The sequence below is a fragment of the Arachis hypogaea genome, chromosome 15 (assembly GCF_003086295.3).
Source record: "Arachis hypogaea cultivar Tifrunner chromosome 15, arahy.Tifrunner.gnm2.J5K5, whole genome shotgun sequence".
Lineage (NCBI taxonomy): Eukaryota > Viridiplantae > Streptophyta > Magnoliopsida > Fabales > Fabaceae > Arachis > Arachis hypogaea.
This window is the reverse complement of record NC_092050.1, coordinates 159,802,652-159,825,844: the sequence shown is the minus strand read 5'-3', so window position 1 is coordinate 159,825,844 and position 23,193 is coordinate 159,802,652. Positions and strand designations below refer to the sequence as shown.

Sequence of the window (23,193 nt, the reverse complement as noted above, 5' to 3'; positions counted from 1 at the left end):
TATGTTAATTTTATACTAAACTTTATATTATAAGGCTAATATATTTATCGACAACCTAGTATTTTACTAACCTCATTAGAAAAGCAATTAGCATATGATGTTATGCTCCATGTTACACATTTTATTTCAAGTGTGAAAGTATAGTTAATAAATTAGTTATATCTACGACAAATATTTGTACAAAAGTATAAATCATAACATGTTACTAAAATAAAAATACTATTTTCTTATCTAAACATTATTAAAAACTTGGTTGAATACGACATTTGTTGTTGATGAGTTTGGATTGCTGACTTCATCTAAAATTAGAATGTTCACGCCATTACGACTCTTAACTCTTGACAAAGCAACGTAAAGTTGCCCATTGATGAATACTAATTTTGGCAAGTAAAGTCCTATATGTGATAATGATTTACCACATAGTGAAATACCTTAGTTTTTCAATGTTTTTTTCTCATATATAGTATCCCGTCAGCCAATAATGTCTAAGTTGCATTCCAAGTATGATTTAATTTATTAACACTATTAGATATCAATAGCAATCACAAACAGTTTTCTTAATTGATGGCCAGACCTTATTAATAGCTGCAATAAATTTTCTATCATCACACAATAGTTCTATAAAATAGAAAGCATCTTGGAAGCTAGGATATGTAATCTCAGTAACTGTCCTAATAAATTCATATGTTGTGCAACCTTTTTGAATAATTAACAAATTTCTCATATAGTAGATATCACATATACCCGGTGGAATATAGTTTAACCTCCCGATAAAATACTCTCTTTTGCGTGGATATTATTCCCTTATTTTTTCTCTATCATAAACAAATTGATTTGGAAACTCAACATACATTAAAATTTGACCTGCTTCAAATTTTTTGTTGGCTTCCATCCATACTAACAACATCGTACATTTCCCTTTCTCTTGATCCATGACTTTCTCAAGAATGTCATCGTCTTTAAAAATGATATTTTGCTTTTCAGGTAAATAAAAGGTTAATCTCATCACTAAAGGCCATCTCCGATGAATATCATAAGTTAATGTTCTCTACACACTCTCCTGTGTAGACAAATACCCACAATCATAAAATTATTTAATCTCATAATACATTTTTTTAAGTATATATGCTTTATCTTTTATATTTTTAATACTAATATACCAATAATAACATTTTAAATAAAAAGATAGAAAAATATTTATTCACTGAAAATAATTTTTTCCTCAACAAATTAAAATCCTTCAAGCATAAAAAAATTTAATATTACAAAAATATTGATAACAAAATAAAGTTAAAATAACAATCTAAATAGAAAATACTAAAATAAATAAATTAAATTTATTGAATAAAATATTAAAATAAATTTAAATAAATAAATTTGCAACGAAGTCAATATTAAAATTCTTAAATTTCGTTTTACTCATCTAATATATGTAAGTGTTTATATTAAAAAATTAATTACAACTTAAAAAATAACAACAACAAAAATTGTACCAAACTATATACATATATATTTTATATTTTAAAATTTAAAAATTAATAAATTCATAAAATTTGAAACACAATTTATAAATTATTTTTTATTAAAAAAATGGTTACAATTGAAAAATTAATAATTAATTAATTAATTATTTTAATTTTATAAAGATCAAACGACCTAAAGTATTTTTTTAAAGTATGTTTATTTTTTATATTTTTAATATTAACATATCAATAATAATATTTTAAATGAAAAGATAAAAAAATATTTATTTTCAGCAAATATTTATTTAATATTAACATATCAATAATAATATTTATTTAAAACATATATATATGTTTTAAATTCTACAGTTGCCTACAATGATAACTGGCTTATTATTATTAGTTTAAAGTAATTTATAATATTTTTTTCTATTTGAAGATAGATAATAAAAATTTTACTAAGAGAAGATATGATACAATTTATATTTATCTTTATGCATAAACACCATTGTATATAATTACTCATAATCACTACAAAAAAAAAAGTAGAAAAACGGAAAAGATGAAAAGAAAGAAGAAAATGTACAACAATATTTATCGATGTTGTTTCATCACTCAATCTCCTATATTAGAAAGAAAATTAAATATGTAAAAAATATAATTTAAATATTAAAAAGACTCAATATATGAAGAATTATGATAAATTAACTTAATATGCGATAAAAAAGATAAAATTTATAATAAAAAATTATAAAAACTTAACTATATAAAAACACAACAGAAGAAATAAAAGAGATAGAATATAATAACAAATAAGAATATTTTATAGTTTATAAAAAAAAATTGAAATATTGTGCATAAGAGAAAAAAGTTATTATCAAATGGAAGAACAATTAATAAAAAAATGAGATTCTCTTCTAACATATATAATTTTTTGCAGTAAATAATTTATGAAATATATAAATAGATAAAATAAAAAAAATGAATGAAATTATTTTTTTTAATAAATTGAAAAAATATTTATGATTATATAATTTATGGTGGAAATATAACTACTAGACAATAAATTACTAAAAAATATTAATAAAAATATTAGATTTGATATTAAAATAAAAAATATAAACAATAAATAAAAATCTAAAATTTAAAATAAAAATATTTGAGATCAAGAAAGAAAATAAAAAAGAATTCTTAGTAAACAACAACTCAAACATTAATGTAACACTAAATTGAATCAAACAACATATATTTAAATTAATTAAATTAAATAACTAATATAATAAATTAATTATAATTATTTGACAATAAAAAATATCTTTTAAATATGCCATATAAAATTTATGACACTTTTAAAAATTATTAATCAAAATATATAAGACAAAAAAATGAATGCAAATTAAAACAAAATTAATTTATTTTTTTCAGTCAAATCAAGTAATTAATATAATTGATTAGTTTATAGTTAATGTGGTGAAATAAAATATTAAATAATTTAATATTATCTCAATCAAATCAAATAAATAATTAATTATAATATTTTAAAAATCATTAATCAAAATACATAAAATAAAAAAATTAATATAAATTAAAATAAAATTAATTCATTTATTTTAATCAAATCAAATAATTAATATAATTGATTAATTATAATTACTGTAGTCAAATAAAATATTAAATAATTTAATATTTATCTCAATCAAATTAAATAAATAAATAAAATAAAATAAAAAATACTTTAAAAAATATAACCCGTTAACATAAAAAAAAAATTCGAGATATAATAGATTTTTAAAAATTTCAGAATACGCACAATCATTGTCAAGTTTGTTTTAAAAAAAGATTTGTGAGGAGGATTGCACTTTATAATTTAGTAATTTACCAAAACAAAAAGAAACTGCGCACACCCTAACTCGAGAGAAAGAGAAGACCACTCACTCCCAGGTCGCAGCGATCTCCCTCTCCCTTCGATCGGACCCAGCATTTCGCTCCTGAAACCATTCCCTCCCTCTCCGATACTCTCCCGACGCAGTTCCACTATGTTTTCTGGTACGCAAAGCCCAACCTTCTCACCACACTTGTTATGTAATTTGATTCGCGATTTAACATCCATCTTAGAGAATTTAGGTAGTGCATGAAGAACCTACCAATTACAAGTTTTTACAACTTTACGTTGCTAAGGTTATGTAGTTTACAAGGATTCATATTAGGGCATAAACATGTTCTTGACTTTTTAACAGATTTTACTATAGATTTTTTTTGGGGGGATTCTGGCGGTACATTGTCTTTTCACCCGCATTCTTCTCATTTGTAGTTTAGGCCTGAAGATGCAAAGGTCCAGTTATAACAAATCATTGACTTCATTCCAACATGCAAGGAATTGAGTCATATTTTCAATCTTAGCAAAGTAAAGTTCATATTTTATCAACTTTATAGGGGAATTTTTTAATGTGGTTTTTTAATTGATAAGCTGTTATCGTCTTATAGTATAAGAGTTTCATGTGTAATTTTCTTCCTTCTATAGTGTCGGCGTGTATGGCTTAACTGTTTTTTGTTTTCTTCATTTAAGAAGTTTACCAATCTTGGCTGTGACTTTCATTTGTGTACATTCCGTAGAATGACGTATTAAAGGCAGGAATGGAAGTGGATCAGGCAGCAGAAAGAGTGAACACTAATTCTGGTGATGAGAAAAAACTCACTGAAAACACTAGCATGAATGGAAAAGCTTCGGAGAAGATCGAAAGCTGTAAGATATTTTCTATATAAATTACAAAATCACATTTATTTCCTCTGATTAAATTACAGTGGTTGTGAATATTTCCAGTTGTAGTTGTATGCTTAAAATACAAAAAAGTTATTTTGTAAATGATGTTTCAAAGTTGAACATTTTATATGTTATGATTCCTATTTGGCATACATGCACCAAAGAATTTTGATGTTGAATTGTTAATCTACGTTTTAAAATCCACATATATGGATTATTGAATGGGTTAGGAAGTTTTTACATTTTTCTCTTATTATTGTAGGCTCTGATTCCCGAGATCGGAAGAAGAGTAAGTATTTATCTTATCCCTACACAGACATGGCACTGAAAAAAGGATGTTTGCCGGAAGAACCAGAAGATTTGAGGACTCCGCGTCCTACTCGCAAAGCTAAGAATAAAAACATAGCTACTAAGCTTGCTAAGGGATCTTCTTCGTATGCTAACTTGGTTAGCAAGAGGTTCCGAAAGATCTGGTACAGAAAATTTGTCAGCCCTAGTGCTATACTCAGTAGTTCAGAATTCATAAATGCATCTTCAAAGGAGTTACTTTCGGGACTTTATTCTAAGGCTGTTGATTGTATGTTTCCCATGAAGGATAAACGTTTTGATTTATTTGAGTCATTCTTCTACAGATATAGAATATCAGAATTTCATGACGAGGCTGAACTTGCTAGTTCTTTGGTTAATGTAAATGGAGGAAATACTGAGAAAACTGTGGGCAGTGATGTACACAATAAAAAAAATGAGAAGAGAAAAAGAAAGTATGATAAATTGGAGAATAAATTAAGGCCTAAGATGAAATCTCTTTCTGGGCTGTCGGATGTGAATATAAGCTGTTCTTCTACAGTCGACACTAAGAAGCCTGTGAGAAAACTGAAACGAAGAAAGGTGGAAGAAGTATCATTAAATCAGCTGGAAAATTTGGAGAAGACTTCAAATGAGAGCATTGGCGGATACATCTCAGTTCCTGAAGCTCCCCAAAGTCTAACTTGCCTTGCATCTGAAAATGCTGGGTCAGAAATGAAAAATAAGGACGAAGCTGCACAAGGGCATCAAAGTGCTCAAGCTGCTTCAGTTAATACGCAAAGCACCAAATGCAGTTCACTAATAATAGATCTGCAACTAGAATCTCCATCCATACCCAGTGGTATTTGTCAGAATAATGGTGAAAATAAAGAAGCCCTGGTTTTAATGCGTCTAAATCCAGATTTAAATGTAGCTCGAGAAGGATTTGATGGAAATAATACTTGTAATGGCATGTGCAAGATTCCTGCTAAACTGGTTGTCGGTAATGTCATGGTTAATGAAACGGGGTCTAAATGCAGAATGGATAAAGTATCAGAAAGAAATCCAATGAACGAACATGTTACACCAGAGGTGGGTACTGTCATGGTTAATGAAACAGGAATCAAAGATAGAACAGAGAAAGTAGCAGAAGGGTGCCCTAGTACTAAACTTGCTGCAGAAATACCTGATTTGAATGGTACTGTCTCTGAATCCAATTCAATCTTAACAGAATTTGACAATGTCAGCATACCTTCATCTGAATGGAAATCAGAGCGGTCAAGAATTTTGTCTACATGTACGAGAACTAAAACTAGTTCTGGTAGACCAGAGGACAATGGCGAAGCAGGTGGAAATTGTCTTCTTCTACGATTTGCACCAGGGGATTATGTTCCATCAAAAGAAGATTTAATGGCAGCGTTTTTCCGGTTTGGCCCCCTGAAGGCATCTGACACGAAGTTGTTTAAGGACACTGCTAGTGCCCAAATTGTTTTTGTCAAAAATGCAGATGCCGGAGAAGCTTTCCATAGTTTACAGCAGAACAACCCATTTGGTGCAGCTCTTGTAGACTGCAAGCTCCACCACCTTGCTGCAGCCTCTCCACCACTGACTCAATTGATAACCTCCGCTTGGCCACTTGGGTCCGTGGTGCAACCAATGACCTCTTCTCTGCCGACTAGCTCCAAGGCACAAAAGATGACCCCTACTCGGCCTAATGGGTGTACAGGGCAATTGATGACCCCGGCAAAATTGATGACCTCTACACAGCCAATTGGGTCCGCAGTGCAATTTATGAACTCTCCTCGACCAAATGGATGCATAGCGCAATTGATGACCACTACTCAGCCGACTGGGTCAACGATGCAAATGATGAACCCTATCCGGCCAACTGGGTCAACGATGCAATTGATGACCCCTACTCGGCCAACTGGGTCGACAATGCAAATGAGGACCCCTAAGTGGCCTATCGGGTCCACACCAACGCCTGGTGAGGCACATCCTCCGCTTAACATTATTAGGCAGAACTTGCAGATGATGACATCAATGCTGGAGAATTCAGGGAATAATCTTCCTCCCCAGATGAGAGCCAAACTGGATAGTGAATTAAAGAATCTTCTGAAAAAGGTGAATTCCAAGGCTGGTTCGTCTCTGCCAAAATCTGAACATTAGTATTTAACATTTCTGGTTAAAAGAGTTTAAATAGAACAGGTTTAACTAGGTTTCTGTTTTGGTCCTGTTTCAGCTGTTGCACTGTTGCCATTCATTGACTTGTGCAATTCTTTTTGGGAGAGTGCCTGAAAATATTTAAAGATTATGGCGGTTTATCTAACAATTTAAATTATTGCTGTACCCTACATAACATCTAATTTTTTGGTATTAAGCTTGTACTCGTTTGAGTTTGAGCCATTTAATCGTGATTCGCTTAAGCGTTAAGCATATAGCTCCCATTAAACCAACCCTATTTAGATTCCAAAATAAACATGTATGTTTGGATACTTATCGTTATCTTTTTGTTTGTTTCATTTTTTATTGTTGGAAAAATTGGGAATTTCAATTTGGCCGTCAAATGGGAATTTAGAGAGCATTACTCGCGTGTTCTTTGTTTAGTCTTTATTTTTATGGGTTAATGAACAAATTAATCACTGTCGATCGTCATTTTTGTCTCCAAATAATTTTTTCAACCAAATTTGTTCCTTAAATATTAAACATTAATTTTGTTTGTTCTTCCATTTTTAGACTAAGTTTTTGTCAACGTTGGTACACATGGAGCGTTAATTGATACATGTGTTGACAGTTGTGTATCAAGATGGAAGCTGATAACATATATTCACTATATTACGTTGAAAAAGTCCCTGACTCCATTTGTATAAAGCATAATCCCCAAAATCCACAAAGATATTAATTCATCTGGTTGAGTGGTGTTACAGTGGTGCAAAACCATTATCCAGGTTTAGAAGGCATGATGTGGAGTATTAGTGGAGGACGAAGTGGTGGGTTATTGCCACAGTCGCTAACTAGCTTCGATTCTCCAAGCTAAGAAGGAGGATGAATATGGACAAAACCTGTTTTTGTGGGTTGAAAATTATCATTAAAAAATTTGGGACACCAAAAAATTTAGGAAAATTGTTTCACCCTTGTCCAAGATATCGTGTGAGTTTAATTTGCTATGAACTATAGTTTCTTGAATCCCTTTACCATTAATGTGAGATTCACCTTTTGCACTTGATATGTGCAGAAAGGCAGTCACTATAACTACTTTAGTTGGACAGATGATAATGAATATGAAGTTTTTGAAGTTGTAAATAATGAGGCAGAAGCAGAGAATGATTATGAAAATTGAAAAGTGAAATCAGGTTGGAAAATAGGTAGTTTAGAAGCTAAAGTTAGAGTATTTAAGATGTTGATTATTTTCATGTTTGCTGGAGTAATAGTGCTTATGTTAGTACCTGGGGCACTTTGTATGTCATCTATGAAAAAGTAGAAAATTTTAAAAGTATTGGTGATTTTGTTATTTTATTAGATCCTTTGAGGTAATGACCAAATCAGTACTCGAAAGATTCAAACGCTGACATTTTTGTATCTCACTATTATTATTGATAAAATGGTCCTTAAAAGATTTTAAAATTTGACAAGCGTACCCACGAGTTCGCCGGAACACATCTCCGGCAAGCACAGTGCTGACATGGCCACTACGTTTTGATGACATGGCAAAAACTCTCCCCCACCCTAATTCTTCTTTTCTTCCTTTCCAACGCACCTTCTTCTTCCCCCTCCCCAACGCACTCCCCCCTTTCCCTTCCTGGATGCACTCTCCCCCCTCCCCAACCCTAATCCTTCCATCCCCCTCCCTAACCCTAATCCCCCATCCCCAACGCACTTCCCCTCTCCTCAATCCAAAATCCCCCTTCCTGAACCCTAATCCACTTCCCTTGCCCCTTTGAATTCTAATCCCCTTCCCAATACAGTGTCTCACACTCTCAACTCACTCTCCCCCAAATAGCAGTGGAGTTCAACCTTCTCAGTCTTACAGAGCCAGTGTCATCGACACCGCACTATCGCCATCTCGTCGTCGGGTCTTCTGCGTCTGCCAGTGTCATCTGTCTCCTTCGTGGCATTGCGTTGTTTGTGCACCTTCACTGCTTGTATCTGCTTGCTGCTAGCCCCCAGTCGCTGCCATGCCTCCTCTGTATGGGTTCCATCTTGGCTCCATCGTGTCGTGCCCCTCTGTGTCTGGTGTTCTTCTTCTATTCTTGCTTTGGTGGTGTTTGTATTAAGTTTTATTTTATTTTATTTTATTTTATTTTGATTATTGTATATGAATTTGTTTGTTTTCTCTGAGTTTTATTGTTAGTAATCTTTTTGAATAATAATTTAACCTAAAAATTTGGGACAATTCATGATTTGGGGCAACTCTGTTGATGTTGAGGTTGTTGTTGCTGTGAATGGTGGTGTTGAGGAAAGGAGAGGGGAGTGTGCATTGGGGAAGGGAGAGTGATGGAGATTATTGTTGTTGTTGATATTAAGGCTATTGTTACTGCGAGTAGTGGGGTTGAGGGAGGGAGGGATAGTGTGCGTTAGAGAGGGAAAGTGGTGGATGTTGTTGTTGCTATTGATGTTAAAGTTGTTGTTGCTGTGAATGGTGGTGTTGAGGGAGGAAGGGGAAGTATACGTTAGGGAGGGGGTTGTGATGCGGCGGGGACTGCGATGGGGGAGAAGTGTGCGTTGGGGATGGGGGCTGCGACTGGGAGGGAGAGGGAAGGGGAGGGAGTGTGCGTTGGGGAGGGAACTTTGGAGGTGGTTTGCCAAGTCACCAAAACACGGTGGCCACATCAGCATTGTGCTTGCCAGAAATTTGCTCCGGCGAGCTCGGGGGCACGCTTGTCAAATTTTAAAATCTTTTAAGGACCATTTTATCAATAACAATAGTGAGGTACCAAAATGTCAGCGTTTGAATCTTTCGGGTACTGATTTGGTCATTACCTCTAGATCCTTTTAAAAGTATTGATGAAATTTAGTAAATGTGTTTGGAAATTTTTTCTTTTCCATTATCAATCATGCAACTTGCATTTTGACATTCCTTTAACCAATTTTTACTCAACCTGCAGATGTTCACATGGACTATAACTGCAAACAAGTAAGAAAATAAACACTTAATTACTCATAAGATAAATTAAGTTTTATCATATATATTGAAACTGAAGCATTTGTATGTCGATAGAAGCATGCTAGCATAGTCTTCATAATACCAAGTCTATAAAAACTAAGCAAGTCTTCAAAATATCAAGCATAAGTCACCTAAATTTGGACTATACTAAAAGATAACAGACTTGTACAAAATACTTAGCAATATGTCTATAATGCCAAAAGGTTCTTAGCACTTTACAAAACACACAATTTAGTCACTGACACCTAATACATCTCAAACATCTTTATCTTTCTTTCTCAGACGTTTGAACTCCGGACTTGCCACAAAAGTCATGAAGCTAGCTAGTTCCTTTGCAGTTGTGAACTGGTTCCCTTGATTGTTTCAGCCAAAATCGGAATTATTGCAGCTGTAGCCGGTTGTGATGAGGCTGGAGTTTTCGCTTTTTCTTTAACAACATGAAGTTTTGGAGGCCTTGATCTTGCTTTTTACAATCACGATGGACAAAGTCAATTCGCTAATCAGATTCACATTGTAGAACAATATAATTTCTAACAAAAAATAGATTACAAATAAAGTATGAACTTGGTGGGAATTGGTGAAGCTTGAGACTCCTGTGTAACTGGAACCCCTTTCGATTGGCTAGGGATCATCTTAGTTGGTGCATTTGAGTGTGCTGCTAGTGGATTGGTAGGAATTTGTGTAACATCCTGAGTCTTCACATAATTAATTTTTGAAAATTATGTGATGAGAATTCGATAAATATCCGAAAATCACCACATCACAATATAATAAGGTGGATATAGATGAGATAAGTGAAAAGAAAAGGATATACAGAGAGAAGTAAAAGCGTATTACAAGCTGAAAATCGTACCAATAACGATGAATTTCAACCTCGAGTTAAAATTCATCTATGAAAACTTTACTACTACCTTTTCTTGAATGATTTAGCTTTAGTAAATTATTCTAATCATGATTTGGAGCTGAGATACTCTCTGCTACCAATTTCTCAGATGCCGATTATTTAAAACGATACGGTTTGAAATGGTAATTTTACGATTTAGTTATTAAACCGTTTTCTTCTTTTCTTTCCTTGAACATGATTCTTTTTAACCAAAAAAACTACAAATAATACATTCATAATATTATTATTTTGAGACAATGCGAAGCATTTGTTTAAAAGTCTGCCAAATTTTAACAGACCAATTATCACCATTACTACCACCACGGTAACACCCCTTTCATCTTCACCGTTATAACTTTTACCTCCCCAACTTATTGTGCTACCATACGTTACTACTACCTTTTTAGTGTTCTTTTATGTTAATATCTCAAGTTTAATAAAATATGATGTAAAGAAAACATGTTATAGTAAAGAAAAATAGTATAAATTATGAGTAAATAACAATTTTGGCACCCGAAAGACTCAGGTTTTGACAAAACGGATCTCAACATTTGTTTTTGACAAAATGACCCCCGAAAAATATATTTCGTTTGACAAAGTACCTCAAACGTTTGGTCAATAGTTTATTCATCCAGTCAAAAGTTAAATTTCAATGAAATTACTAATCTATCTTTGTCATCATCATCACTACCATCACACCCATCCGACCCCATTCTTTTTCTCCATCTCATTATTCTGTCACCACCCGTATCCACCACCCAATCTCACCTACTGCATCATCATTGTCGCTGTCACTCCCACTCTACCTCTTCTTTTTACCCTATTCCATCTCTCTTTCTACCACTCCATTCCACTACCCTCACTAGGATCACCAGCATCATAAAATACAAGAACAAAAAAAAAAAGAGAACATAGAAGTAGAAAATGGTATACCACGAAGAAGAGGGTTAGAGAAGAGGATGAAAACACCATATAACTCGGAGGAGCGGATGGTGGGTCAGCCATGATACTGGCCAAACGAAGGCAGTGACGCTCGGGGAGGTGAGAGATGGCAGAGCTTGAGGCGCGATAAATCATGGATGGTGGAGCTCCAGGCTTCGTGAATTGCGGACGGCAAAGCTTCGGGCATAGGGAATCGTGGACAACAAAGCCCTAGGCGCATGGAATTGCATACAGTGAACGTCCAGAAGTGGTTAATCGTGGAAGGCAGAGCAAGAGTGTGAGACGCTATGAATGGTGCATGATGTGTGAGACTAGAGTGTGTGGGAGAAGAGAAAACTGATGAGTGATAGGTGATGAGAATGGAGAATGGAGGCACTGTGAATGGTGAATGAGAGAGTCATTCAGGGTTTGTGGAGTGTGATTGGGTAGGGGGTGATGGAAGAAGTGGTTATGAGAGGGGTAAATTAGTAATTTTACAAGAGAAGACAATGACAAATTAGTATTTTCATGAAAAATTTAACTGTTGACTAGATGACAAAATCATTGACTAAACGTTTGGGTCACTTCGTCAAACAGAATATATTTTTCGAAGGTCATTTTGTCAAAAAAAAATGTGGAAGTTCATTTTGTCAAAAGTTGAATTTTTCGGATGCCAAAATGGCTATTTACTTTATAAACTATTGTAGGTAGTCACCTTTTTTTTTTTGAGCTCATGTATGATATTGCTGCAGTTCAAAATCATTACAATTTTTTAAAAAAACCCAAATAAAATAACGACGGTTTTGTAACCGCAGCAAATTATTTTTGAAATCCACTAACTAATATAGCGACGGTGATAGACCGCCGCAAAATTAACAACCTGATTTGCAGCGGTTGCTGAAAGTTGCCACAAAAACTAATCCCCGCGCCCCAAACCACGTCTGTTGACTAACCACTGGAATTTGGGCGCAATTTTCAAAAATAACCCCGCTATTCGGCATATGTGTTGTGGTGTCCAAATTCTATTTTACCCATTTTCAGTCCTACATACTAAATACAATACTGAATTCTAATATCCCAATTTCAGTCTCAACACCCCATACCGCGAATGCAGCCTAAGAATTTATTCAATAACTTTCAATTTGCTAAAGATAGTAAATTTTTCTTCTAATTTCATGATAACCACTTTGCCCGGAAACAAATGATTTGAATAAATCCATGATTATTGCAATAAACACACAATTATGATTATATGTTTTGGAAAATTGAATATTCACAAAAATACCTTTAGTAAAAAAAACATAAATAAACAATTTTGCTTGATATACTTTAAATCTTACCATTTATTATTTTATTGGTTGTATAAAACTTTTAATTTTGAATTTTGAGTACAAAATATTTATCATCCTACTAATATTAATATGAGTCAATGATTGATAGGGAAAATTATTACACACAAAAAAAAAACATCATAATATACACATTATTATCCAATTGATAGAGAGAATTATAATAAAAATAAGTCAACATAATTGAAATGGGAGTTCGCGATCCAAGAATTAAATTCCAATAATACACACTTGAGTGACTCCACCTCTAAAATAACCATCTTATCTTGTGTGTTTATACGGGATAACAAATTCAACGTGTGATCTATACGTTAGGTTAGCAACGTCTTTATTAGATGAAGTGTAAAAACAGATACATTTAAGTTAATATTATGCCACAATTAATTACATTCTTTTTAGTTAGAATCTCCCAAACCAATTCAAACTACATAATATATAAAAAACTTTTTAATACTTGCAACATATCCCTAAGTTTCATCATGAACCAACTATATATACATACCATACTTGGAGGTATATAAGCTTTATAGATCATATATATGTTGTCTCATGTGCATTTACTAAATTAAGAGCTTCACAAAAATAAACCTCTATTCTCGATAATAATTCAAATATTACAATAAATTAATATTTTTTCAAATGCTAAAATCATGAATATAATTAGGCATTAATGATGATGTATATAAAAATAATCATAAACATAATATTCACCAAGCATTCAAAGACACCAACAACCAATTGCTGAACATTAACTCTATAACTCTAAAAATAAGACGATAATAGTATTTGTGAGCTAACAATATTAAAAATTTAACATAATTTAGCTCAATTGAAAAAGAGTCCCACATTTCCTAACTTTATAAACCTTAATGCGAATTTGTTGTTACTCATAATTATAGGAATGATAAAACTTAGAATATAAGTAATTGTTGAGTCAATAAGTTACCTTAAAACCTTAATTATCATTGGACATCAAAAATAGAATTGTTCTCCTCACTCTCTAATAACTTGATTTCTTCTAACGGAGTTGTGAGAAATGAAAAAAAAATATATATATGAGATAGAACTTTTTCTTTTGGTTATTGAGTGATAAAGGAGAGAAGGAAAAGGAGAAAGAAGTAGGATGAGGGAGAAGGATTTGTTGTTGTATGTGTTAGTGGGTGTGTGTAGTTGCCAGTTGGATTGCAAAGAAATAAAATGACGAAAAGAAGGGAAAGAATGAGGTAGAGAAAGGGAAACGGATAAGGGATGGAAAATAAAGGATTAAGTGGGGCATGTGCCCCATGCAACTCCTTTTTTAAAGTGTGAACACCAATCCGATCCATTTTTATTTATGAAGTACGGACACTTTGCTGAGTTGTCGTGTTCGCGTGTCGGACACATTTTGGATACGACACTCACCGACACGCGTGTCTAATGTGTCCAACTGTGTTTTAATAAAAAATAAAAATTCTTTGCCGGACATGCCTAGACACACCTAAATACCATCACGTGTCAGCGTGTCCAGTCTTATTCTTAACATATATTTAGATATAGTATATATTATTATTTATTAAAACAAAAAATATTTTAAATACTTAATTAAAATAAGACATTAAAAATAATTAAAAAAATTTAATTTATATTTTAATATCACTAAAATATCAAAATATCATTACGATTTATCTAAAAAATACTTTATATTTTATATGTATGCGTGTCCCCATGTCATGTAAGATTTTAAATTTCGCCTGTCGACGTGTCCCGTGTCGTGTGTGTCGTGTCCCATGTCCGTGTCAGTGTCCGTGCATCATAGATTTTCATCCATGTGAAAGACAATATAACTCTTAGCAAAAACCCTAAACCCTAAACCCTAAAACATAAAAAACCGTCAAATAAACTATTAAAATTAATATATTTTTGAAAAAATTATTTTATTGGTGGTGGCCTAGTGGAGAAAGACCATTGTCGAAAATAAATATACCAAAAAAAATGTAAGTGCAATATGAAGTTTATTCAAAAAGAAAAAAGAAATAACATCAGACGAGAAATGAATTGGTAATGTTAATGTTGATGATGTTAGTATTGGTGTTGGTGTAGAGGAGATAATGATGGTGATGAAGTATGGTGGCATAATAAAAGTAGAAGTAGAAGTTATGATGATGATGACGAGAAAGGTGGTGGTAACAGTGATGGTTGGTCATTTTGCTGCATAGAATTTGTTGGGTTTTAAAAGCCCCCACAGATTACAAGTAACGCTAAATTAATTACTTGGGTTACAGTTTGCATTTAGTGGAGTTTTGGGTTACAGTTTGCATTTAGTGGAGTTTCTAACGGAGGATTTGCATTGTGTCAAAACAATATCGTTAAGGGTTGTATTTTTCCTTTTCTTTGTTAAAAGTCACATTATGCTTTGTGGAAATGGACAGGATGATATTAGCTATTTACTCTTTTTTTTTTCTAGTCATTACAAATAATAACTACAATATTGTTATTTGTTGAACTTTCCAAGTCTCCCTTACTAAGGTTTATTGGCAATGGTGTTTCAAATGTAATTTGATTTGTTTAGTAGTCATCATGTGCAACAAGTGCACCCAAATTTGAAATTGACCAGGCCAAGTCAATGAAAGCCTTAAGTATTGTGTGTATGAATTTAGTATGGATAAGTTTGTAATGGCTAGAATTGGAAGTTGTCTAATCCATTTAACAAAAAAAAAAGTACAATTTTTTTGTGTGTAATTGCAATAATAGTATACAAAAGATTTTTATGTAACTACTCGAGAATTTTGCAACTACTCAAGAATTTCATGCAAGCTTAACTATACTAAAAAAATCCGAAGTGTCAAATGTCAACAATCTAATAGACATAGTTATTTCTACAACTGTCAACAAAAAATTATATACAAAACTGGTGATAAAAATATGAACAATTATCACAAACTACCATAGATCGATCTCTCCTCTGATGCTAGCTTCTTATATAGTTGCTTTAGGTGATTAGTAAATTCCAAAAACAAATCTCTGTGGTCACTGGCAGTCTTGAATTCTTGAGTCCCTGATGGAACAACCTTCAGATGGTTGCCCATTCTGCCATTTTGATTCTGTGAAACCAACAGATGTAACTATTGTTATATTAACAAAAATAACTACCTTTCTCAAATATTACTTCAAATAAAAAATTGTATACATATCCACTTATATATTATCATATCAACAGATGTAACTATCATTCACATTTACAAATTTAAAAGTTATCTCAAAACGATGAATTTCACCGGATAATATTGTAAAAAGAAATTGTATCTACTGAATAACAAAATAAATTGTATCTACTTATATTATATTGGTCCCCAACGTTTGGGTCAGATCCTATTTTATTCCCTAACGTTTTAATCGTCTTATTTTAATCCCAAAAAATTTAAAATGGCATCAATATTGTCCTATCATATTAACCCTTGCTTCAATAGTTAACGGCGAGTCCCAGTATAAGTGGTCGTTTACACGTTTGTATTTAGAGTGCATCTAACCATTCCTGTGTTGAGACACAAAACACAATATAAGGGAACAAGATCACACTGCTGCTCGTTTGTAGGTGGATTCCACTCAGGCAGGCAGTGCGAAAGCCTTTGGTTTTTGAAGAACGACGTTTGAAGGTATGTACATTACCTATTGAAGCAAGGGTTAACTGCAGGACTATATGGAGGCCATTTTAATTTTTTTTTAGACTAAAATAGAATGATTAAAACGTTAAAAACCAAAACAGGATCTGACCTAAACGTTGGAGACCAATATAGTACTTTACCCAATAAATTATAACAATTTCTTCGTGCATTAATTTTACATGAAACAATTATTTAGTCTTGAACAATTCTCATGTCACTACAAGCCTTAAAATTATTCTCACTGTTGGCTACTGCCAGAAAACGGATAAGAAATTCGCCTACCTTAGATTCAGGCAACAATGTTCCTAGTGACGCTTTAATTTTTTTCAGCCCCACTAACTTTTCCATAATCACCCACGGCCTGGAAAATGACAGTCAAGACATGGCAAATAGTGAAATTCAAGACATAAGCAATAAAAGGTACCCTTAAGACTAACATAAGCTTAATGTGACTAAGATGAAAATGTTTAGATGGATGAGTGATTGTACGCTATTGGACAAAATAAGAAACGGGGACAAGAGAGAGTCGCAATGGCGTCTATTGTGGAAAAAATGCTGGAATCCCATCTTAAGAGATTTGAATATATGGAGAAAGACCAGTGGAGTACTCAAAAAGATTGATTAGATGGATGATAGACCAATGGTCAGGGGAAAAAGAAAACCCAAAATGATTCTGAACAAGGTGATCAAGAGAAACTTGAGCATAAATGAACTTACTACAAATATGATACATAATAAGATGCAATTGCGTTGTTTGATCTATGCGGTCAACCTCACCTATAGATATTTGAACACAAGTTCCTCTCTTTTGTAGTGTCACCAAGCTAATAATTCAATTGGCTAATAATACACAAATAATATTTGATATTATCAAATGTAAAAAGACTAAATATTGTGTTTGAATTAAAGTAAATTTCCTTTTCTGAACATAATAATAATAATAATAACAATAATAAAGTTACCTGCCAGTTGAAGATGTTATGATGTGGTTGTGATTATCCAAAAATTCACATAGCTTCTGAAAATCTTTTTCAGTATCTAGAACAATGGCAGCCTTGGTATATATTTCTGATGAACAACTCGGAAAAATGAAAACCCGAGGCGACATTTCAATGTGTGCATGCAGGAAGTTGGCAACAGCTAATGGACCTAACTCCTTCTCAACATTGCCAATCAATATTGCACACTGGTTTTTCAACCCTTCTAGATCGCTCTCTCCCATTCGTTGGCGTCGGCGTCTGACTGTAAGCCAATATGAAAAAGGGAAAGCGAAAACCAAGGAAATGCTGGAAGATTAATAACATAGAACAAGATAATATAAAAAAAAGGAAAAAATATATAGAATGAAAGAAAGATCAAAATTTAAAAATAAATAAAAAATTTCATACTTATGCCAATTTCATGCATCTCCCAAACAAAAATATTATGGGCACATTAAAAATCAACCTACTATGTATTTGTATATAAATACATGTGTTGTTTTACTTATTTTAAATGTGTATTTTGTATTCTAACATGTACGATATACGAATGACTGATTTGGCAACTAATTTTTTGTGTACACATAACAGTTGTTTTCCAAAACATGATTTTGAAAGCTTAGTGCACACTGCACATTTATCTTCTAGAGCATCTCAAACATTATGATACATTTGTGATAATCAAGGAATTCCTTAAAAGAAATAAAGCACATCTTATGATTTAGTTTCCTAAATGTGCCAAGTGAACCCATCAGGTAGAACAATGTCATTTAGTCTTTCAATTCTTCCAAGTGCCAGATATACACATAATAACCCTCGAATCCAACGTATAATATAGAAACGTGAATCAGAAGTAAAAATCTTAAATCCTTTTGTATAAATCGTGAATCCATTGAATTTTTCCTTCTATAATATAGAAAAGTGAATCAGCTCATTCATCAAGAAGCATAGTCAATTTGGAGTATCCTTGTTAATAAGAATATGTGTAATATAAGGAACACCAACGAGCTCAGCTCTTCATGCAATTGTTACTATAGTAAAACTAGAATTTATAAACATTTAAGAAGCATTCCATATATGTATCAATCAACACCAACAACTCAAAATCCGATTTAGCTTTTAAGATTAGAAGTAAAAATTCAGAGTAAAGTAACATTGATGTAGGGAGTGTAAGGCCAATATAATGCAATATGTGGTAGAAGAAGGTCAAGATCTGCTGTTTGACACACAAAGACTGCGTTTGTTTATAGGCACGGGACACTGAAACAGGGACACGGAGACACAAAATCGTGTTTGGCAAATGAGACATAGATAGAGACATTGTGTCAAGAGACACTAAATTAGTGTATTTTGTATCCATCCTGAGAGGAAGGACACGGAGACAATAACAAGAGACACAACTTCTTTAATTATTCTTGTTAGTTTTTTATTATTATATTTTTCTTTCCAAATTTTTTGAATGAAAATAATTAGACTTTATAATTTGTTCTAGTTTATCACAAAACAAAATACAGTAACACTAATTTTTGTGCTTCTGTTCTTTATGTCTTATTCTCAATGTCTTGTCTTGTCCTATTCTCAGAACCAAACGCGGCCAAAGAAACTTTAAAAAATGGTTATAAAAAATGCAAGTACATACTTGAAAAACTCCAATTCAACCTTTACTAAATTCTTAAACTCCTTATAATTGAAATAACCGCCTACGCTAGCTAGAATTTTACTTGATTATTATCAAAATGATCTAGTGGTACTTTCAAAAAAGTTATCATAGCCATCCTTTTGTACAAGATTACACCTCATTCTTTACATCCACATAGTAACATAAGATCCAAATTTTCCTGCCACATAATAATCTTCAATATCTTTTTATAGATAATATGTAATTTTCAAGTTAGCCCCCTAAGTTTTTTATTTTAATCTCTTTTTATTGCGAAATAATTTTTGGCCCCTTCCTAAAATTCAACCTAGCTCTGCCCCCACATGCATTATTACCCCTTTTCCACTGGATCTAAAGAAGCCGTACCAAATCCTATTTCCTTATTGAGTCAACAATGCTAACTATAGCCCAACATGGTGGACAAATATCCGCACGCATATAGAAACAAAACATTCCATGAATCCATGTTCACACACATCAAATCCTAACTTAGAATCTGTACCACAGGAAATTGCTGTGTCAAAATATATCAAATTTTAAAGATTAAAATGAATGTGAACATTATCAATCTCAAGCCGTCTTTCACCAAACTAGCAAACCAGGAAATATATATCTATTTGGAATAACTATATCGCTTATGCTTCATTTCACCTTGGCTATATCTGGGCTAGCAGAACAAAACTATCACATTTTGGACATCAAAACAGTTTAGTTATCTATTTGCTAGTCTTAAGTGATTAATATACAACTATACAACTTTATAATAACATTAAAAAAATGTATCGAAACCAAATATCACAAAATGGAGTTTCATCTTACTATCTGCCAACATAACAGCATCTTTAAGAAAAAATTTTAGTTATCCATCTCGAGTGTCAATCTAACCAATTCCTATTCAATTCATTTTTTTACTGACTATTTCAGACTTAATCAAATAAAGTGATCCAGAACACCCCAGGTGTTTAATTTTATCAATTAACATTATCAGAGAAGTTGAAGTTAAGACAACCACATACATTAAACAAAAATGAGCGAATGACATGAGTGGCACATTGTTTATCTACTCTATTGCACATAAACGTTACCTTCAGATGAGTCAGATTTCACAACAGACCGCTTGGCGCGTCGTTTTTCCTGAGGAGGGGAATGCACAATGTCACACACACTCTGAAAAGGCATCTAAGAACTGGAATTTGAACTGCTATTATAATTTACTCTAGCATGGTCATACCTTCTTATTTCGTTCAAAATAACCCAGCCTAGGAACAGTAGTTGGGCGTTCGTTGCAGGATACAACAATTTCACGTCCAAAAACTTCCTTTGCCATGGAGATCGGACGAGCCAGAAGACATTCTGCTGTCTCCCTAGCCACTAGAAATGAAGTAAGTACAGGATCCAGCTCTACCACAGGCTGAACCAAACAAATACTATCAATGGTTGTATGGGTTAATTTTCCTTCATTTGGCCCATGCAACCACGATAGCACAAATCTGCAAGAGCACAATTCCTCTCCGGCTTCAAAAGAATGCTCATTTTGTTGCACCTATGAAAGCATTATAAACAGAAGAAGTAATTCAATCAAGAATGTAAAATTATGGCTTTAAGCAATACATATGATTCACAAGAACAATGCACATTTCCCCCAATTTTTACTTCCCTGAGTTCCTCTACATTTCTTCTCGGTGCACATGTTTGAACGCATTAACAAAGAAACTCTCTCTGTTTTTACTTCATTTGAATTTCGAACACAATGTGATGCAGAGAAGAACCCAGGAAACTAACCGAATCAACCTCAGCGTCGTAGAAGCGAACGTCGTCGTTGCTGAAGCGGTGGCAGGCACAAACCCTGACGCCTTGACGGAGCTGATGACATTCGTAATCCTGGAGCTGCCTTGAGAGGGGCCTGAACCGCTCTATGAATAGATCCAGCTTCTGTTGCGTCTCGAACTGAGAGGCTTCAAATACATCGTCGTGATCATCGGAAAAATTGGAGTATTTTATTCTGAGCTGCATTTGGGATTCCAAAGAGATGGCCACCGAGTACCAAGCATCGTCGTTGAACGATCTGAACTCGGTGGTGTAGCTCGGCTGAGGCACCAACGCTAGTTTGTTCTCCGGCGGCATTGCGGGTGGAGAAGGAGAGGGAGAGGAAAAGGCGAGATACGAGTGAGTGTGGAGTGTAGGCTTGTACAGCCGTCGTGTCCCAACTGTTTGAAGCAGCAGCGTGTTGCCTAAGTTTTGCGACGTGGCACTGTACCAATTTTTGTGCATTATTCACTAACTTTTTACAACTCTTTTAAAATTATTTAGGTGTGTTAATTATTAATTTAGAATCCAAAAATTCAGTTTTTTTTTTAAATATATTATCAATAAAATAATTTTTAAATAATTTAAAAATACGATAAAAATAATTAATAAATATTATACTTTTGAAAATAACAAAAAAATTTATATTTAAAAAATAATTTATCTATTTGATCCAAATTTTTGTGACAATATTTGAATAAATATTTAGAAGATTTATAAAAATAATTTAAAACAAAATTTAATTATTAGATTTTTTATTTTTCAAAAAAATATAGTGATTCATACTAATTTTTTTTTTAAAAACTCACTTTACATAAATTACTAAATTTGAAGAATAAAAAAAATTAATTTTCTAATAATTATTATAAAATTTGTATTAAATTTTGATTTTTAAAATCTATTTTTAGAATATATATTTAATATTAAACTTTTTTGTCATATTTTTAAATTTTTTTTATTTATTTATTGTTAACATCTTTTAAAATTTTTTTAGTTAATAATAAAAATTTTTGAATATCATTTTAATAATTTACTTTTTTTTATATAGATGTTATTATTTTGTCATCATGACAATTTTTTTTTATCATATTAATTAAGAGGCACTAATAAAAAACTTTTAACAAAAAAAAAAAGTGCTAATTTAAAAAGCACTCACATTAAAAGAGACATGAAAACAAAATGTACCGTATGAAGGGAGGATTAATACAAAGTCTACCATCAATGAGCAAAATTATTTTGGGCACCTTTGATACGTACAAATGAAATCATTTTAAATATGAAGGTGATGGTGATGGTAACAATGAAGAGTAAAAACTAAAGAGTGAAGATGATGATGATAAGAGTTACTGATAGAATTAGAAACAAAAAAAGTTTGATTGATTGTTGACTATCAACAAATTAACAATATTAAAAATATTTTTAAAAATTTTGAAAACGTTAAAAACAAAAAGTAAATTTTACTCGATAAAAATTTGATAAAATGAAAATAATGGTGTAACTGCCGTTTAAATTTGTAAATATAAATCTTTTTTTTTTTTGGTTTATGTAAATATAAATCTTATTACTTTTTTTTTTCGGTCTTTTAACGGGGCTTAGAAGCCCAAAAGAAGACGGGGAAACCCCTCTACAGTCTTCACAATAATCATCCTAAGATTGCATGGTGGGCTGTCCACAAAGTGGAAACAACCCTTTGGAATTTTTAAACTTTCTTCGGCCATCCAATCTGCTCCACGATTTCCTTCTCTGTATGTGTGCTGAAATACTAGTAGGAAAAATCGAAATTTTACGTAAAATTGAAAAAGTAAATTAAATACATAAAACGTAAAATTTTAATAAGATTTAAATTTTAAAATCGTTAAAATTAGTAAAAATTTCGTAAAATTGATTGACTTATTTAAAATCGTAATATCAAAAAATTTTAAGAATTAAATCGATATTCTAGCTATTATGCTAACCTCCAATCTCTCCTCATAAGCTCTACAATTCCTTTGACCAAGGCTTCCGCATGATTCTCATAAATCTTAATACTTTTATTCATAGATGATTAGATCCTAAGGTTCTCACTTTAGAGAACTTGATCTGGCAAAAACCATTTCCACCTACAATTCTGCTATGTTTGCACATGCGCTGGCATTTTACGGGGATTCTAGCAAGGCACCTCATCTTCACCGGAGCAATCACCATGGTTATATACAACACATTGTACATGACATAACCTCCACCACAGTCGGTTCAACACACAGGAACCCTCTAGTGGAAACAAATAGAGAAGGACTAGAATGA

The 23,193-nt window shown here is 32.5% G+C and overlaps 2 protein-coding genes and 1 long non-coding RNA gene across 3 annotated transcripts; 1 reads left to right on the top strand and 2 right to left on the bottom strand.

Annotated features, from left to right (window-relative positions):
• Window positions 1-3,316: 3,316 nt before the first annotated feature.
• On the top strand, window positions 3,317-6,942 carry LOC112751968 (uncharacterized). Its single transcript, XM_025801315.3, has 4 exons — window positions 3,317-3,509; window positions 4,077-4,206; window positions 4,487-6,633; window positions 6,752-6,942. The coding sequence occupies exons 2-4, from the start codon at window positions 4,098-4,100 to the stop codon at window positions 6,815-6,817; spliced, it is 2,322 nt and encodes a 773-aa protein (XP_025657100.1). The 5' UTR covers window positions 3,317-3,509; window positions 4,077-4,097; the 3' UTR covers window positions 6,818-6,942.
• Window positions 6,943-9,670: 2,728 nt separating this feature from the next.
• Window positions 9,671-14,095, bottom strand: LOC140179356 (uncharacterized). The gene is made up of 2 exons (XR_011872923.1): window positions 13,773-14,095; window positions 9,671-10,368 (listed from the first exon to the last, which is right to left on the bottom strand). It is a non-coding gene; the product is annotated as an uncharacterized lncRNA (long non-coding RNA).
• A 1,384-nt stretch (window positions 14,096-15,479) lies between these two features.
• LOC112751967 (uncharacterized) lies at window positions 15,480-23,058 on the bottom strand. Its single transcript, XM_025801313.3, has 7 exons — window positions 22,866-23,058; window positions 20,887-22,672; window positions 20,336-20,647; window positions 20,190-20,238; window positions 17,430-17,709; window positions 16,750-16,828; window positions 15,480-15,906 (listed from the first exon to the last, which is right to left on the bottom strand). Exons 2-7 carry the CDS (start codon window positions 21,373-21,375, stop codon window positions 15,739-15,741), a joined length of 1,377 nt encoding a protein of 458 aa, XP_025657098.2. The 5' UTR covers window positions 21,376-22,672; window positions 22,866-23,058; the 3' UTR covers window positions 15,480-15,738.
• Window positions 23,059-23,193: the final 135 nt, after the last annotated feature.

Coding starts and splice junctions, on each gene's coding strand:
- LOC112751967 (XM_025801313.3), bottom strand. CDS start 21,375: ATGCACAAAAATTGGTACAGTGCCACGTCGCAAAACTTAGGCAACACG. Junction 17,710..20,189: donor GAAATCTGACTCATCTGAAG/GTAACGTTTATG, acceptor ATTGGCTTACAG/TCAGACGCCGACGCCAACGA. Junction 15,907..16,749: donor CATTGTTGCCTGAATCTAAG/GTAGGCGAATTT, acceptor TTGGTTTCACAG/AATCAAAATGGCAGAATGGG.
- LOC112751968 (XM_025801315.3), top strand. CDS start 4,098: ATGGAAGTGGATCAGGCAGCAGAAAGAGTGAACACTAATTCTGGTGAT. Junction 4,207..4,486: donor TTCGGAGAAGATCGAAAGCT/GTAAGATATTTT, acceptor TTATTATTGTAG/GCTCTGATTCCCGAGATCGG. Junction 6,634..6,751: donor TAAAGAATCTTCTGAAAAAG/GTGAATTCCAAG, acceptor GTCCTGTTTCAG/CTGTTGCACTGTTGCCATTC.